Below are 17,333 nucleotides of genomic sequence, written 5' to 3'. Positions count from 1 at the left end.
AAAACAGCAAGAGTTTTAAGCCATAAACAAAGGTCTATACATTCTGCTGAAATTATTCAATTTAATTAATTGATATCGATGTTATAAAGATCAGAAAAGTAATCTTAAACTAATGAAATTCCTTATAAATATTTATGATAGTATTTTGTATTATTTTCTATACAATATTTTTTATTATTTTCAGTCCAAATAAACTGAAACACTTCAGAAAAATTAAGTAAAAATGTTCATTGGTTTATTTGTTATGCAATTCTTTTGAACTATTGTAAGGAAATGTTTTCCCAATATAGATAAATTTATAAAATATTTTCTTATTAAATTTTTATATTATTTTTCTTGCTGCGTAGATACTCGCACTTGCATTCGGTCCCCCTCCAAGTTGCATCAATTTCTTAATAACTTTGTTCCCCTCGTTTTTCGTTCGGCGGAAAAAAGGCGCGTTGCAAACTCGCAACGAGCCAAGCAATTTTGTGTGGCATTATGTGAGGGTCTCGTTTGCCATTAACCTGCTTTGGCCAAGGCAACTTCAACTCGAGTCAACTCATCGCAAACTCATTGCGACTCAAACTGGACTCGAATCAACTCAAGTCGACTCTACTTTGAATCCATAAAGAAGAACTCCATACCGCGATTCTCTCATCTTTTGCTTCTGCTTTATAACACTTTAACCGTTTTCCCTTCTGATTTGTTATTAAAAAATAAATAATAAAATAAGGGATATGGGTTAGGAAATGAACCTAAAGAATACCAGGAAATTGATTTATTTATTGGATTTTAAGCTGAATTGTAAGTACTTAAAGTTTTATTTGATAGATATTCATAGGTCTCTTTAAATCCTTATCAAATTATTCTTTTCGTATCATTTTGTTGGTTCATTTATTTCGAAATTTAAAAGAAAAGAAAGAATGAAAGAAGGGTTTTTCTTTTTCGTCTGATAAAAATATCAAGGAACCTTTTAAAGTCAAATATTCAATATATGATCTTCTAGGATAAAATACCTTAACTCCTGCAAGTTTTACTACTACGTAAACCTCATATACTCAAGGATACAATACTTTTTTATGCTTTCACAAACTTCTGCGAAATATTCCGAGTACTTTTTGGTAGAATGCAATGTGCAGGAATGGGTTTTGGCCTGGTCTAAACAATCCCAAGGGGAAAAAAACGGCGTCAATTTCGCACTTCATCCGTGGCAGAGCTGGCAGTAGACAAACAGCACACTTGCAACGCCTCGACAAGACACAAGGCTCCTCTTGTGGAGCAAACATTTACCAACTGGCCAGGGCTACAACCGACTAGTATCCAGCGCAACTTTAATTGCTGGTCAAATAGAAGAAACCCTTTTGGCCACATCAATCAACAGAAGCTGGAACTCATCTGCTATTCTTGTTATTTTTTTTTTTTTCTGCAGAAAACGGCGACAGCGAAACCAACAAAATATCATTATTATCCCCACAATCAGCACATTTATTTGCTGCCCGAATGCGCCATTCAGCAGGTCTGCAATGCCGTCTACGTAAGACTCAACTATACCCAGCCATTGTGTGCCTGTCCATCCAGGTGAGTTGCTAGATTGGAACAACCTACCCACTTGTCACTCCCCATGGACTGCTAATTAATCCTGCAAATCTAATCTATCTCAGATATCGTGATCCCTGCTCTGCCAGTCTCAACGAAGATGATCAGCATACCACAAAATTGGTTGGCGATAATAAAAAGAAGGTAAGAGGAGAGACTAGCCTTAGACTTAATGGTGTTCTTCCCAACCGAATTACTTAGATAATTGCTTTGGCCACGACTCGAAAGAGATCACTTGGGAACCGAAAGTGGAACTGCTGGAGTGCAGTTTGTAGATCATTTGTTAGATCACTCTCTCGCGGGATCATTAATTCAATGGATAGTTACAGGTTCCGCGGTGGCACGACTTTTTGAGTTTTAGTCTGGGGAAAACGAAACCACAAAAAATATGATTTGATCTCATTTTAAATGAATCAATGGAAGATGGCATCTCAGAGGTAGATCATGGGTAACACATAATTCAATAAAGAAAATCCACGAATTTCATTTTCTGTAACTATAATCAAGTTCAAATAGCGGAAGAGAGTTGTGTGTTTGAGGAAGTTAATATCAGAGTAGAGTTGCATTTTGGATTAAAGAATTAATGAAGAAAATACTTCCATGCAGTATGTGAAAGAAAGATACAAGAAAAGTGAAATTTTATCATGGGAAATCAATTTTAAAGGAAATTATATGATGAATGATGTGAGAAAGAATAATCTGAGTTTCTTTGCTTCGAAAGATTGTTTTTGAGGGAAGATACTTAAAGATTTAACTTTGTTACTGATCTTTTTAACAGTATGATCTCTTAAACTTAATTAGTAATTAACATATTCTTCAAGAATACTTCACTAATTATGCTGATTATGAAAAATGTAAACATAAAACTAATTTATAGATCATTTTTCTAAACTTCCTTTTAAAATTATTAAACCTGCAAACAATTTAAACAAAAAATGGTACATATTACCCACTCTATTCAAGGGAATCTCTATAGACAAGATTAAATACCTCTTAAAAACCCCTCAACAAATGGTCTATAATTCAAATCAGTTAGTAACAAAAATCAGTGGCATTTACAAAAAAGAAGAAAACACAGCAATCACTCCCCGTATCAATTGTGAATTTCCCAAGGCTCGGTTCGGTTAATGAAAAACACGATGTCTGGAAGCAAGCAATATATCATTTGATCAGTTAAAGATCAGGCAACGAAATTGAGCCTCATTTTCCGGATGACTGACTTGTGAAATTGATTCCTTGGTCTTGGCCACAGACTCTCACTTGAGGATTCGTTTTCCCAGCATTGCCAAAAGGCACGACCATGATGATGGTCAGGTTATTAGGGAGATCACCTTGTGTGCGGTTTTCAATATTATTTGCTTTATTGCCCAACCATGATCTGCTCCTTCGGCCCCTGTTTTCTAACTCGATATGCGATAGGCGGCTCACTGCATTTAATTGAGTTATAAATGCGAAAAGCCAAGCCAGGCCAGGCTCTCTCGGGTCTTGGGTCTTGAAGATAAATTAAATAATAATAAAAATCACTTCTAATGGCTTAATGGCCGGGCCAAGTGCTTTGCGTGGAGTGTATGTGGAGTGTGGGCAGTGTCAGACATTGTCATAATTACACTTCACTTTACCGTTAAATGCAACACTTGCTGCCTTTGGCTTCCGAGACATTTTCTGCTATTTCTACTCTGCCGGAACTGTACAGCAAATTATGAAAATGCGTTTAGTTGGAAAACAAGAGCGGAGTAGTAGGAAAAAAAAAAAATACAAAAACTGGAACAGCCGGGCGGACAACATTAACCTGAATGCCAGAGGAAGGAGGAAAAAACCAAGTCAGAGCCCAAAGAGCAGCTGAGATTTCCAATCGATCGACTTGACATGCAAACGAGCGCCGCAAGAGTCAATCAAATTACGTTCGGTGAACAACAGTAGCCCAAGCTGTAAATCAGTTAAAGGACAATCAAGTTGGCCAATTGAAAGCATAGCAAAAAGACCAAAAAAAAAAAAAACACCAGCTAAGTGTTTGGGTTTAGCCCTCGGTTATAAAAGTCTGGCAGATCTCCAAATCTATCCCCTGGGCGGTGACTGCTCCTGTTTTTTAAGCCTCTTTTTAGCTCGTGCTAAGTGACAGCTACGTGTCCAGGCTCTGTCCATAGCGTTTAGCATGCCAGCTTTCAATTTAGAGTCATGATCGGAGCCTTGGAGACGGTGTCGATGTTTGGTGTCTAGTCTAGTATCGGGATTTCGGGGTAACTTTCTTTCCTGCCCTCCGGGCCAAAGTGAATGTCTAATCGCTGGCATAGAGAGAGAGACTAACTATTAAATATTAGACCACGTCTACCATGTCTAGACAGACTCCTGCACTACAACAAAAAATATTTACACATAAATCCGTTTTACTTTTTGGGTAATGAAAGAGTTTAATGGTAACTTCAAAAAGTGCTTTTAAACATTAACAAGACAGAAAACTAATTTCGGGAAGCCAAAATTTATATAACCTTGAGAATCATCAAAGTATAGAATCGAAAATTGATCATAGCTAAGCCTGAGATAGTAGCATTTTTTGAATCAACACTTAACGATATTTTTATATGACAATTTCGTCGAAAAGTTAAAGTTTAAAAAACTCATAACTAGGCCAAAAAACCATTAATTTTAATTTGGCAAACTTTCCTATGTTAGTTTTTATTAGATTAATAAATCTGCATACTCAATTTAAAACTTAAAAAAATTTTAATTTTTTCAATTTTTTTTATTGACATTTTTACCCCTTTTAAAATTTTGAAATTAAGAAAAAATTTAAAACATTGGTTTTTCTACCGGACATTGCTAGATCGATTCGGCTGTTAATGCTGATCAAGAATATATATGATTTATAGGGTCGGAAATGACTCCTTCACTACTTTTGAAGCTTCTGACTGAAATTATAATACCCTGTAAGGGAAACCGAAGTATGTATGCGATTTTGGTCAATTCATGGAATACAAAATTAACCATAACTTAGTCAAAAAACCATTAATTTTAATTCGGAAAGCGGGTTTCAGCTAGTTTTTATTAGGTTAATAAATCTGCATACTCAATTTCGAAATAAAACAAAATTAAAATTTTGTTAAATTTTTGATCTTTTTTGACGATTTAAAACCTTAAAAAAAATATTGAAAAAATTAAAAAAAAATATTTTTTCTGGAGGTGGCTAGATCAATTCGCCTGTTGAAGCTGATCAAGAATATATATGGTTTATGGGGTCGGAAATGATTTCTTTCAACGTTACAAGCTTCTATCTAAAATAATAATACCCCGAAAGAGGTATTATAAAAAAAAACTTTACTTTTTCCTATTCTGTGCTCATTTTCACTCATCTTCAACCCCTGTTTCTTTCTATTCTTGGTTTAGGCCATCACACTGGCCAAGACCTGTGAGGCTACCACGGAGATGCGTGAATGCCGCTCACCCAAGGATTGGTCTCTGCTGGCACTTCAGAATACACGAACCGGAAAGTCGCATTATCTGGTTATCTGTCGCTGTCCCGATCACTTCAAAATGGGTAAGTTTTAAATATAAGAAAATGTAAATAACATATTAAATAAAACCTAGAAAATTCCATATTGGAAACCCACTTAAAACCACAAGAATTTCATGGTAATATTCGTATTTCTTCCAGAGGGACCCATGGCTCATGACCAGCCCACATATGCCAGTGTGCCCGGCATCCGAGTCTTTGGCATGATGTGCGTGAAGCCAGGCTACTCTGTGCGCAAGCCCAGCACCCAGCCACCCAAGAGATATCAGCTGCAGAAGCCATTCTATCGTCCCTCCATCGGAGGAGGTATCGGAAGTGGTTCCCTGGGAGGTCAGAAGGATAGCTACGGTCGTCCCATCTATGGCGGAAGTGGCTCTGTGGGCAGTTCAGCCATCAGTGCCAACTATCAGCCGCAGGATCAGAGCTTCCAAAATGGCGGCGGCAGTTCGTATCAATATTTGAACCGTCCGGAGAGTAGCGGAAGCAGCCATAGCTCTGCCAACTTCCGGCCGGATCAGTTCTCGATCAACAATTTCCCAGGCAGCAACTATGGACGCAACAATGAGAGACGCGGCGATTTGCCGCCCATTGAGGCAATGTCAAGTGGATCGGGAACTGGCACTGAGGAGCAACCGGGCAGCAGTACTCCTGCGGGTGAGGAGGAGGCCAGGACCACACTGCAGGTGGAACAGGTGGAGGCAGAACCGGCGGCTGCTGCTGCGCTTCCTGTCCCAGCGGCGGAGGAGTCACCGCTCGAGAGTCGGGCCAAGAGATCGCTACCGGAAACGGACGACTACGAACCGGAATTCCCCTGGGATCGTGTCCTCGAGTTCCAGCAGAGCATCATTTGGGACTAAGAGTGTGCCGGGGAACGAATCAACCAACCAACCAATCCTAGTAGATACAATTTCTATAGCACAAGGCGATTTCCGGTTACCGACTAGAAACTGTGCAAGCAAAAAAATTAAAAAACAACTGTGACTGAAGTGAGGACGAGAAGAAGAAACGTATATGCAAATGGCTTCGAAAAAGCATAAAAGTTCACGTCACGTAACGTCTAGCATAGCGTAACGTAATTAGCGGCTAAGCTTTTCTTAATTTAAAACCAATTTTTTAGGCATTTCCCTTGGCATTTCTCCAACCCAAACCCACGCTCTCTGTCTCTCTTAATTTATATATTTATACATACATGTATTTATTTACAAAACAATTTACGAATTAATTAAACAATTACACGTGCCCGGGCACAGTCGCATTAATTGTTTAATTAATTTGTTTTGCATTTAAGCGTAAACAAGGCCTCAACTTTTCTTAAAATAATGTTTAACGAATTAAACGAATAGTTTAGGTGCAAAACTGGAAACTATTTTAAAACAAAAGGAAACAAAAAGAAAAAATAATAATTTAAAAGCAAAAAACCAACACCGAAATTATTTAACCTAAATTTAGTTGCTTATTTATGTTTAGACCTAAGCTGCATTTACTAGTAGTTAAATAAAATACTATTTTAAAACCACACATCATATATTAGAAACGTATTTTTTGTGGGTTTTTTAAAAGACAGATATATAAATCAAGATTTTAACTTTGTAATATAATCACCCAGTTTGGACATATTTCCATTATGTTTTCCGATAAAATTTATATTAAACTTTTAAATGCGATAGTTTTCGATACATAAAAACTCAATATATCAACCCTCAAGATATTTTCGATATGATATTAAGTGCAATCTCTTTTTCGATATACCATATTTCACTTTTTCCTTTCGATAACCATTACTAAAGCTAACTTCCCCACAAAGAAATGATTTATACAGCAAAATAGATAGTTAAACAATCTAAATCATTTGTGAAAAGTATTTAAATATATATAAAATTCGTTCCAACTCACCCAACATTTCAGCATTGACCACAATATTACAGCTGTACATGGGAGTAACCAATCTTTGTGGTTGATTTTGGAATGCCTGACGACACACTTCCTTGGCAGCAGTCAAAACTTGTCCTGAAATTGATTTAAAATTACATTAAATTATATATTTAAGACTTTAATACTCCAATATTTACCCGAAAAGGGACCTCTTGCATTCAAATCCTCTCCTTCCGATTGAATAGACCATTCGAGAACGGCAAAACACACACCCTGCATGGGCTCTTCGCATAAAGGACCCGCTCCCGAGGTCAATTGGAAGCCATTCACCAAAGAACTATTGAAATCCTTACGCGGATCGCTTGCGGAACGAATATCTGTATCCGAAGATTTGGCGTGACTTGACCAAAAGTCCGGCTGCTCATAGTCGCTGAGGTTAAGTAGAATGTTGGTGCCACAGTTACGAGGACCCAGAGCCCAGACTCGATTCACGAGCTCTTCGGGGGAGAGGGAACTCAAGCCAAACAACTGAAGTTCCTGGAGAGCAGCAATCAGTTTCAGTTTGATTGAAGCAAGCAAAGTGGTCCACTTCTCCGAGAGTAGTTGATTTCGGGGTATGGCAGATAGTTCCTATGAAAAATCATATGTTATTATAAGAACTATAAAGATATCTTCAAACTAACCTTGAAAAACTCTGCATGCTTTTCCAGAAGCTCCACTGCCTCCACCGGCAAGGGCACCGCTATCACCTTGAGGGTGCCCAGTTTGTTGAGTGTCTGCTGGACAGCAATCTTCTTGGTCACATCCTTATCCTCAGCCGTCTTAACAATGGCCTCATTCACCATATCCACGGTGGCAGCTGGAACAATTGTTTCCCTGAACGACACAATCGGTTTGGAGACGTTCACCTTAATCTTGGCATAGCTCTGCTCCAAATCATGAACACATTTCTCCACATGCACCTCACCGAGAGTGGTGATCACATGTTCACCGGTCGTGGCCACAGACACCTGGACGCAGGCATCGGCTTGGTTCAGGAGTTTCAAACCTTTAACCAGCTTCGGCATATCCTGCGGCTGAACGGGTTCGATGGCCACTCGGAGAATGGGCGTGGCCATAATACTCAGTTCACTAAAGGAAGTGCAGTCCAAGCTGCTGCTCAAAGTGGCTGTCTTCACAATGTGGGATTCCAGGCCTCCGATCCCAACTATATTCCCTGCGGGCACTTCATCCAGAAGTTGGAGCTCACCGCCCATGAACATGTAAAGATCGCCGATGGTCACACGGCTGGCATAGGGAGCCTCATCCTCCCTGCGATGTGTCGGCTGGCGAGGATCGTGTTTTGGCGAAAGATTAAACAGCTGCATGCCGCGCTTCAAGGTTCCACTAAACACTCTGGCAAAGGCTATGAAAACATACTCGTTGGGTTCCGACTCCGGCTCGGATTCCTCCTTCTTTGCTACCTCCGCCTGGGAGCTCAGCTGCTCCACACCCTGGGTAATCTTCTCCAGTTCAGTTTGGTCAGTTTGCTGCTTTCGTTCTTCAATCCGGCGACGTACTTCGTCTCTACGTTGCTGCAGCTCCTGGTCGGTCAGTCTCTTGGGTCTATTTTGTGGCAGTTGGGTTACATGCACAGGTGACATCTTGGACACAAAGGCAATCACATTGGAGCTGCTCGCATCGCAGCTGGTGAAACTCTCCTTAAGCTTCAGTGTTTCCAGAGGCAGTGTATTTAGTTCCACATTCGCGGGGTAAAGCAATCTCTGGGCCCTCTCCTCACTGATTTGGTGCGGCGGCGGAACGTGAGCCACGACCATGTGCAGGACACTTCTATCAATGGGTAGCCACTGTCCAAGCACTGCCTTGATCTGCAGCTTAGGATCAGTCAAGCGCAAATCTCTAACGGCCAACTTAAGTCCCAGTTTTTCAGCTATTCCGGGTAGCTTATCCTTGTCCTTTCTGATAGCTATAATATCGTACAGACTCCAGATGTTCTCCAGCACAAACTGCACAAACATGGGCTTCTTGGCCTTCTCCTGGGCACCTGGCATAGCTTCCTTTTTCTTTGAGTTATAATAGAAGTCACCCCAAAGCACCTGCTCCAGGTCTTCTCTTTTCATTTCCAAACGGTTGGAATACATGGCGGCAAAGTCGCGGACGGAGAAGGCCCAGCCATCATAGGCGGAGCAGAAGATGACATTCCCAGAGCTGGGCGAAAAATATAGCTCCGAGTCGTCCACTTCCTCCAGGGCAGACTCGTAGTTATCCTTCTTGGTGATGTCTTCCCTGGCCAAGATATCCGATGCAAAAATGCTACCCAAAACGGCGTTGACTTGCTCCAGGACCTGGGTTAAATGAAAGTACGCATCCAGCGGATCAAGCTGCTTCTCTAGGATCAGCCGGTCCAACTTGTTCAGCACCAGGACAGGTTTCAATTGCTCCTCGTAGATTTGTTTCAAGCAGGCGCGAGTTTGCGGACCCACACCTTCCACCACATCCACCACGACAATGGCGCCATCGCATAGCCTCACTGCGGTGGACACTTCGCTGGAGAAGTCCACATGCCCGGGGGAATCAATAAGATTGATGAGGAAATCCTGATTTCCATCAGTATTTTCCGCCTCTTGGTAATACAGTGAGATGCTGCTGCTTTTCATGGTGATTCCACGCTCTTGCTCATCCGCCCGATTGTCCAGATATCGCAGCTTACCTGCCATCCGTTGGGATATGATCCCATTGCTGGCAACCAGGGAGTCCGCCAGCGTTGTCTTGCCATGATCCACATGCGCCAAAATGCAGATGTTGCGCACCTGTTGCTGGCGGCGTTGCAGCTGCACCAAATCCTTGCCCTCGATAACGGGCATCCTTGTTGGTTATAATGCGTAGTTTCCGGCCAATTTACAGTTCGATATTAATTGGGAATTTCATCAATTGGTCCAATTGTATTTATAAACAAACACCGCACGCGGGAATTTCACAATTTGTGTGACCAGATGCGGAAACTTTAAAAATAACTGACCACTTGTTAAGACAGCCGTCAAATTGCGACTAAACTTGGAAATTCATGATTAATTCAATTATTTGAAACAAAATCTGGCTCTATACTTGGATTAAGCTATAAATTCCCAAAATTTTTATATACATGTACCTAGAATAGGTAATTTTACGATATTATTATAGTAGTTTCATATAGTCACGAAATCACGTATAAACGTTTAAATGTGATCCTAAAGCAAGTTGGCAGCTCCCATGGCCAAAACAGCTGTTCACCACGCATGCAGTTGCGGTCTTCCTCTTTCCAGAAACAATTTCGTGATTTCGCACGAAACTTTAAATAAAAGTCCGAAAAAATGGTGGAATTAACGCCCGCGGAGAAGAAAGCTCTGATTACGCGCAACCTACAGGAGACGCTCGGCGATGACAAGCTGTCAAAGATCCTGGGCGAGCGCGATCTGAAGATCTACTGGGGCACGGCCACCACCGGCAAGCCACATGTTGCCTACTTTGTGCCCATGTCGAAGATTGCGGACTTCCTGAAGGCCGGTTGCGAGGTCACCATCCTTTTTGCTGATCTCCATGCCTATCTGGATAACATGAAGGCGCCGTGGTCCCTTCTGGAGCTGCGCACGCAATACTACGAGCAGGTTATCAAAGCCATGCTCAGTTCCATTGGCGTTCCCCTGGAGAAGCTGAAGTTTGTCAAGGGCAGCGACTATCAGTTGTCCAAGGAGTACACCCTGGATGTGTACAAGCTAAGTTCGGTGGTCACACAGCACGATGCTAAGAAGGCCGGCGCCGAGGTGGTCAAACAGGTGGAGTACCCGCTGCTCTCGGGATTGCTTTACCCTGGTCTGCAGGCCCTGGATGAGGAGTACCTCAAGGTGGACGCTCAGTTCGGCGGTGTGGATCAGCGCAAGATTTTCACCTTCTCAGAGAAGTACCTGCCCCAGTTGGGCTACGAGAAGCGCATCCATTTCATGAACCCCATGGGTGAGTCATCGCAATCTACCCTACTAGAAACTCGTTCATAATCGCCACTCCCTTTCAGTTCCCGGTCTGGCTGGTGGCAAGATGTCTTCTTCCGAGGAAGACTCCAAGATCGATCTGCTTGACTCGCCGGCCAATGTAAAGAAGAAGCTGAAGAAGGCCTTCTGCGAGCCTGGAAACATTGCCGACAATGGACTTCTGTCCTTTGTGAAGCATGTTCTTTTCTCGCTATTCAAGGAAGGTGAAGGATTTGAGGTGACCCGGGAGGCGGAGCATGGCGGCAATATTACTTTCCTGAAGTACGACGAGCTGGAGAAGTACTATGCGGAGGATAAGCTGCATCCTGGTGACCTTAAGGCAACCGTGGAAAAGTACATCAACCGGCTACTGGATCCCATTCGCAAGGCCTTCGAGAAGCCTGAGCTGCAGTAAGTTATATTTGTAATACGATAACAGATATTTCTGGATAAACTTAATTTACTCTTTCAGAAAACTTAGTGCTGCTGCTTATCCGCCACCGGCAAAGGTCAAGGCTGGAGCAGCTGCCCCAGCGGCTGGCGGGGATGAAGATGCTCCTCATCGCCTGGATATTCGCGTGGGCAAGGTTGTGGAGGTGGCACGTCATCCCGACGCCGACACCTTGTATGTGCTGAAAATAGACTTGGCTGAGGAGCAGCCCCGCACAATCATCAGTGGCCTGGTGAAGTTTGTCACCCAGGAGGAGCTGGAGCAGCGCCTGGTGGCGGTTCTGTGCAACCTGAAGCACTCCAAAATGCGTGGCATTCTGTCCGAGGGCATGGTCTTGTGCACTTCCAAGTGAGTGGCATCTAACAACATCTCTTAAGGGTTTTTCTTAATATTTCCCTGTGCTTTTTCAGTGCTGATCACACGGTTGTGGAGCCCATTGTGCTGCCAGCAAATGCTACTCCTGGCAGTCGGCTTGCCTTCGAAGGATACAGCGGCACGCCCGACGAGCAGCTTAATCCCAAGAAGAAGGTGTGGGAGAAGCTGTCCATGGACTTTAAGACCAATGGCGATGGCCTGGCCGTGTGGAAGGATAACTTCCTGTTGACCCCTGAGGGCGAGAAGCTGTCCAGCAAGCTGGCCAACTGCGCTATTAAGTAGGCTTTCGAATGCGCCAGTCAACCTGAGCCCGTGTAATACTTACCGCTAAGCCGAATGTTCACAAATGAAAACTGATGCTAATTTATTGATTCCTTGTAAAGAAAATATATGCATTTTTTAAAAACATCGCTAAAAAATTAAAGCCTCATTTAAATTAAAATTGATTGAATTTAATTTAATATATAAATAGAAGTTCACGAAAGTAATTAACTAATAAATATTATTAATATCAAAATATATGAATCTATCATTTGATTTAAATTGTCCGCCTTATTCAAAATCAAGTTGGCAGCGCTGCTTCGCAACAGCTGTTTTCAGTAAACAAATCCCGGCGAAAGAAGTTTCATTATTTCCCTCAAAGAAATGTTAAAGATAAACCAGCGTCTCCTGCTGAGGCAGTTCCTGCGCCACGCCCACAACCAGGTGCGCGTCCGCTTTGCTCCCAGTCCCACAGGATACTTGCATTTGGGTGGATTGCGCACTGCTTTGTACAACTTCTTGTACGCCCGCCATTTGGGTGGAAAATTCCTGCTCCGGATCGAGGATACGGATCAAACGCGACTTGTGCCGGGGGCCAGTGAACGCCTGGTAGAGGATCTGCGCTGGGCGGGCATTGAGATCGACGAGGGACCGGGTTTTGGAGGGGAGTACGGTCCCTATGTCCAGAGCCAAAGAAGAGAGATTTACAGGTGAGGTTTTGAGATGAAATTCATCAATTCCATTAAAGAAACTAAGACCCTTCCAATTTTCTTCCTTACCAGCAAAGCCATTGAGGAGCTGCTTCAGAATGGCAGCGCCTATCGGTGCTTCTGTACGGAGCGTCGCCTGGATTTGTTGCGTAAGGAGGCGCTGAGAGCCCGACAAGTTCCTCGCTATGATAACAAGTGTCGGCATCTTACGGCAGCGGAAGTAGAAGCACTGATGTCAAAGGGAACACCTCACTGCATCCGGTTCAAGCTAACCGATCACGAAGAGCCACTGGATGATCTTATTTATGGGCATGTCCATCACAATGTCAGCGACAACGAAGGTGATCCGGTGGTCATGAAGAGCGATCAATTCCCCACATATCACTTTGCCAACGTGGTGGATGATCACCTGATGGGCATCACCCATGTCCTACGCGGAGTCGAGTGGCAGATATCCACCACCAAGCATTTGCTGCTCTACAAGTAGGTTTCATTTCAGGATTATCAGTTTTTCTTGCTTAAAATAGATTTCTTTTCCAGAGCCTTTGGCTGGCAGCCACCCAAGTTTGGTCACCTTCCACTCTTGGTCAATGCCGATGGCACCAAGCTGAGTAAGCGTCAAGGGGACATTGGCATTCAGCATTTCAGACAGCGAGGGTATTTTCCCTTGGCCCTGATCAATTATGTGGTGTCTGCGGGCGGTGGATTCGAGCACAAAGTCAATGCCAAGCAGCAATTGCTTAGCATGCAGGAGCTTGGCGAGCAGTTTCATATAGAGCGGGTTAATTCACATCCCAGTCGGTTGAATCCCGAGCTTCTGGATGATCTAAATCGCCTGGAGATAGAACACCGCTTGAGTGGAAAAGAAAGCCGAGGGGAGTTGGTTCAGCAAGTTCAGGAACTGGTTAAGGAAGCCTATCCCAAACAGTGAGTTATGATTTAATATTTAAACAAAATAACAATAAGAAACTATGTTTTCTGACAGCTCCAACTTGGATCTGGCGGAGGATCACATACTGGATGTTCTTAATTGGTCTTCCCAACGCTTGACACTTCTCCAAGACCTCACCAGCAGTAAATTAAGTTTCCTTTGGGTGAAACCCTCAGATTTTCAACTTAAGGATCTAACGCCACAGCAATTAATTAATCTGCTTAAAGAACTCGACTCCCATCAGGACTTTACCAAGGATGAACTTAATGTAAAGCTTAAAAACTTTGCTCAAACAGAGCAACTAAAGTTTCCCCTCATGATGAAGGCCTTAAGGGCGGCTTTAAGTGGCTTAAATGAAGGTCCCGGCGTGGCAGAAATGATGGAAATCCTAGGGAAATCAGTAACCCTGGAAAGACTCAAAGAGGCCATGCCCCAGGAAAGTGTCAATGTGATACAAAAACTGTAATTTTGGTTAAGTTTTGTTATATATTGTTGTATATCGATTACATATATATTTTATATTGATAACTGTTGCAAATTTGAGAATAAGATCAATGAGTAGAGACACCACACTAAGAATCAAAATTATGTATGATTAGTTCTCCGTCAGTTTCAGAAACTAATTTCTCGTCGCTCCATTTTTTGGCATTTTTCTCGCTTAAGCACCACTCCTAGATTAATTAATTATTAATAATACACTAATAAGGTCGCTTAACTGAAGTCGCGATTGGTGAGTATAATGGGAGCGGCCAAACTCCAGCCGTAGATGAAGACGCCCAGCCAGCTGGAGATGATCTTGACCCACATGGAAGCCTCGTTGCCGTTGAAGAGCTCAATGTCCGAGTTGGGTCTGCGCAAGGATAGAGTGTTTCCTTTAAAAACTGCGGTTAAAGTTATCCTGTAATACTCACTTGTACCAATTGGTCAGTGTCATCATCACGTAGAGCGAAGCACAGACAAAGACCACATGGAATAGGGACCAGGAATAGGTGACGCCCTCGGTTTCGGTGTCGGTGCTTGGCTTTCCATCGGCCTCCTTGCCACCCGCCTCTGTGTCTGATAGAGCTTCTGTTAAAACTACATTAATTGGAGTGCAAAAGAGGAGCCGCCACATGGTGTTTCACACAGTTTCAAGTTTTCAAATTACCAAAGGGTTAGTTGGGTTAATCGGAAAATAAAATCAAGAGAATAAAAACAAAGCGGCAAAGGCAAAACGAGTGTTAATAATCAGTATTAGCTTGGGTTTCGTTTTTACAGCGAGCGAAAAATGAAAAGTGAAAGGCGGTTGAGCGAATACGTGAATGGAAACAACTGTGGAAATGTGTGGAGTAATGGCATGGAAATGCGGACAGGGAATGGACAGGAACCTACCACGCTTCTCGCTGTTGTCATGGGTGATCTTCGACACCTCCACCGCCGAACTGATGCAATTGTAGAGGATGCACAAAAGCCAGACAACCAGGCCGATGATGTTGGTGGTGTCAAATGTAACCTTGGAGTTGTGTGAAGGCGGAGCCACAGTTGTGGTTGCATTGCCAATGCCATCCATCAGTCCAAACATGCCAGGATTGCATTCCTTCTCTGAAAGTTTATAGAACTAATTTAAAACTCATTTCAGACAAGTTTGCTCGTGGAATGCCTACCCGGATTATTGGCCACAGCGGACCAGGTCAGATAGATCGTGTACAGGGTAACCAGAGAGCTCTGCAGCAAGCCGGAATGTGGCAAACGCTCCTGAACAGCGGGCAAAATGGAGATTACGCTGATCACCAGGCAGAGTATGAGGTTGATGGAAATGAAGAACTTGTTGATGCCGCAGCCAGTGCTCTGAAAATATATAAATATTAAGTAAATGACAAATAAGCTTTATAAACTGTCACTCACAGTGGTAAAGTAGATGTACAGCAGCGTAATCCCGGTCAGCGATAAGATATAGCCCAAAAGTGTGACCCCTGCCAAGGCATAATAATAACCACGACTGTTTTCTGCGCTCTCTGTAAGATAATTAATTAAGCGAGATGAATCACCTTGAAAATCTTCAAAGAAAACCATGACTCACCTATCCAATTCTCCGCCAGCGAGTGTGCAAAATCCACAATGATAACCAACTGGACAAGAATAAAGGCCAGGCCGCCTATCAAGCCTACCCACATCATGGCCGGCCCAAAGGATCCATCCGGAATAAAGATAGCACCAATGGCTGCCCCAAAGCAGATCAGGAACTTCAGAGGCCAAAAGTTGTTCTGAATGTGTGAGCGCGGATCCCGGGAACTCTTCACTCCCAGCATAATTACAGACATCAGGGCGAAGAAGCAAGCCATTCCAAAGCAGATCCTATACACGGCCATGTAGCCAAGCGCATATTCGCAGTCCACTTGAAGGGATCCTCCCGAGAAAGTATCGATGGCCTTGGAGCTGTACGAGGAAGTCGAATTGATGCAAAAGGGCAGCTTCTTCAGAGTGTCCTGCAGCCCGGGAGAAAGGGCAATGGCCCCGAGGACAGTGCCCACCAATAGGATGAAGGCGTACATAAACCGCGACGAGGAAGCATTGGTGCAACTGGGACAGGCCGAACAGCACATACTAGCTGCAGTGCCGCCGCAGCACATAGCGCACTGGAAATGGGACAAGGAAATTCATTGTAAATTAACTGAAACTTGGCACCGTAATCTACCAAGATTAAAAACTGCCAAATATAATTAAATTATCAATAGTAACCCAGGAACTCTATAAATCGAATTAAATTAATTAAATTAACATGTAAACCATGAAAATAAACACAAATAAGAAAGTTTTAAAGAAAATCCCTCTCAACATATGTTATTGATTTGTCGCAAATAACCAGAAATTACACTGGTAAGTTTGTCACCTATTCACCGGCTAATTATAAACTAGTTTACTCACCTGAGCGGCTGAGCAAAGGCCCAAAACAGCTCCCATTTCGTTGTAAACTTATTTATTTGGTCGAAATGGAAAATTGCGTTTTTGTAAAACTAAACAAAAACCTTTTTGTTGTGAAAAATATGACTGCAGTATGGCATAAATCCCGAATTAGTGTTACCAAAACAGCGAATAAATTAATGGTAAAGCCGATACTATCGATGGAAGCGCATTCAGTGACAGGACTTTCGTTTTTATTGTTTACAAGTTTTATATAGTAATTCTTATTATTAACTTCAAGAAATCTATATTGTATTGTTTTTATGGCAGCTATATCACTTTATTTTCATTGAATTAAATCTGACATTCAGATATTTTGCAATATGGTTATATCACTGAGAAGATGAAAATATTTCGAAAAACATCAAACGTTTAAATTTATATAAAATAGTAGTCCGATTTTCATAAAATTACATAAAATACATAATTCATACATATTGAATTATATAAATATATGTTGAAAACAGAAAAAGTTATAATTTTTTCGACAAATTTTATGATTGTTCCTATGGCAGCCATATGATATAGTAGTCAGATTTTTATAAAATTAAAGCCGAAATTCGGAAATAATACATTATTCCTTTATTTTAAATTTTTTGAAAATATCTTGAAAACTGAGAAAATTATAAATGTTTTCCTACAATTTTTCCGGTCGTTCCTATGGCAGCCATATGATATAGTAGTCCGATTTTTATAAAACTTA

At 42.2% G+C, this 17,333-nt stretch overlaps 5 protein-coding genes across 8 annotated transcripts in view; 3 read left to right on the top strand and 2 right to left on the bottom strand.

The window, feature by feature from the left end:
- The window catches only part of dsx-c73A (doublesex cognate 73A), a 33,401-nt gene extending 26,924 nt beyond the window's left edge, over positions 1–6,477 (top strand). Inside the window, exons 2-5 of the mRNA XM_020958244.2 lie at positions 1,412–1,560; positions 1,644–1,722; positions 4,960–5,110; positions 5,228–6,477. Coding sequence (XP_020813903.2) covers positions 1,412–1,560; positions 1,644–1,722; positions 4,960–5,110; positions 5,228–5,943 — 1,095 coding nt within the window. The 3' untranslated portion in view covers positions 5,944–6,477. The remainder of the gene's footprint in view (positions 1–1,411; positions 1,561–1,643; positions 1,723–4,959; positions 5,111–5,227) is intronic.
- Positions 1–9,974, bottom strand: part of LOC110188509 (elongation factor-like GTPase 1) — a 93,791-nt gene extending 83,817 nt beyond the window's left edge. For both annotated transcript variants that reach the window (XM_086829766.1, XM_020958243.2), the window contains exons 1-3: positions 7,642–9,974; positions 7,156–7,588; positions 6,980–7,093 (exon numbers count right to left, since the gene is read on the bottom strand). In XM_086829766.1, the coding sequence (XP_086685892.1) occupies positions 6,980–7,093; positions 7,156–7,588; positions 7,642–9,822 (2,728 nt within the window). In that variant the 5' untranslated portion in view covers positions 9,823–9,974. The remainder of the gene's footprint in view (positions 1–6,979; positions 7,094–7,155; positions 7,589–7,641) is intronic.
- Positions 9,975–10,202: 228 nt separating this feature from the next.
- Positions 10,203–12,141, top strand: TyrRS (Tyrosyl-tRNA synthetase). Its single transcript, XM_020958070.2, has 4 exons — positions 10,203–10,948; positions 11,007–11,373; positions 11,435–11,761; positions 11,824–12,141. The coding sequence occupies exons 1-4, from the start codon at positions 10,309–10,311 to the stop codon at positions 12,068–12,070; spliced, it is 1,581 nt and encodes a 526-aa protein (XP_020813729.2). The 5' UTR covers positions 10,203–10,308; the 3' UTR covers positions 12,071–12,141.
- A 252-nt stretch (positions 12,142–12,393) lies between these two features.
- On the top strand, positions 12,394–14,275 carry GluRS-m (putative glutamate--tRNA ligase, mitochondrial). The gene is made up of 4 exons (XM_020958276.2): positions 12,394–12,759; positions 12,832–13,242; positions 13,300–13,686; positions 13,745–14,275. The coding sequence occupies exons 1-4, from the start codon at positions 12,434–12,436 to the stop codon at positions 14,154–14,156; spliced, it is 1,536 nt and encodes a 511-aa protein (XP_020813935.2). The 5' UTR covers positions 12,394–12,433; the 3' UTR covers positions 14,157–14,275.
- On the bottom strand, positions 14,157–16,808 carry Serinc (serine incorporator TMS1). Of its 3 annotated transcripts, none has more exons than XM_020958277.2 (7): positions 16,595–16,808; positions 15,750–16,305; positions 15,575–15,684; positions 15,334–15,517; positions 15,062–15,271; positions 14,602–14,767; positions 14,157–14,540 (listed from the first exon to the last, which is right to left on the bottom strand). In XM_020958277.2, exons 1-7 carry the CDS (start codon positions 16,628–16,630, stop codon positions 14,402–14,404), a joined length of 1,401 nt encoding a protein of 466 aa, XP_020813936.1. In that variant the 5' UTR covers positions 16,631–16,808; the 3' UTR covers positions 14,157–14,401. The 3 variants fall into 3 exon arrangements, with proteins under 3 accessions (XP_020813936.1, XP_020813937.1, XP_020813939.1); XM_020958278.2 differs by having other exon boundaries at positions 14,602–14,758; positions 16,595–16,787; XM_020958280.2 differs by having other exon boundaries at positions 14,602–14,746; positions 16,595–16,787.
- Positions 16,809–17,333: the final 525 nt, after the last annotated feature.

This window comes from Drosophila serrata, unplaced genomic scaffold, assembly GCF_035046125.1.
Source record: "Drosophila serrata isolate PLE 108 unplaced genomic scaffold, ASM3504612v1 contig_217, whole genome shotgun sequence".
NCBI classification, from domain to species: domain Eukaryota; kingdom Metazoa; phylum Arthropoda; class Insecta; order Diptera; family Drosophilidae; genus Drosophila; species Drosophila serrata.
The sequence above is the reverse complement of the archived record's forward strand: the minus strand, read 5'-3'. Positions and strand labels throughout refer to the sequence as shown.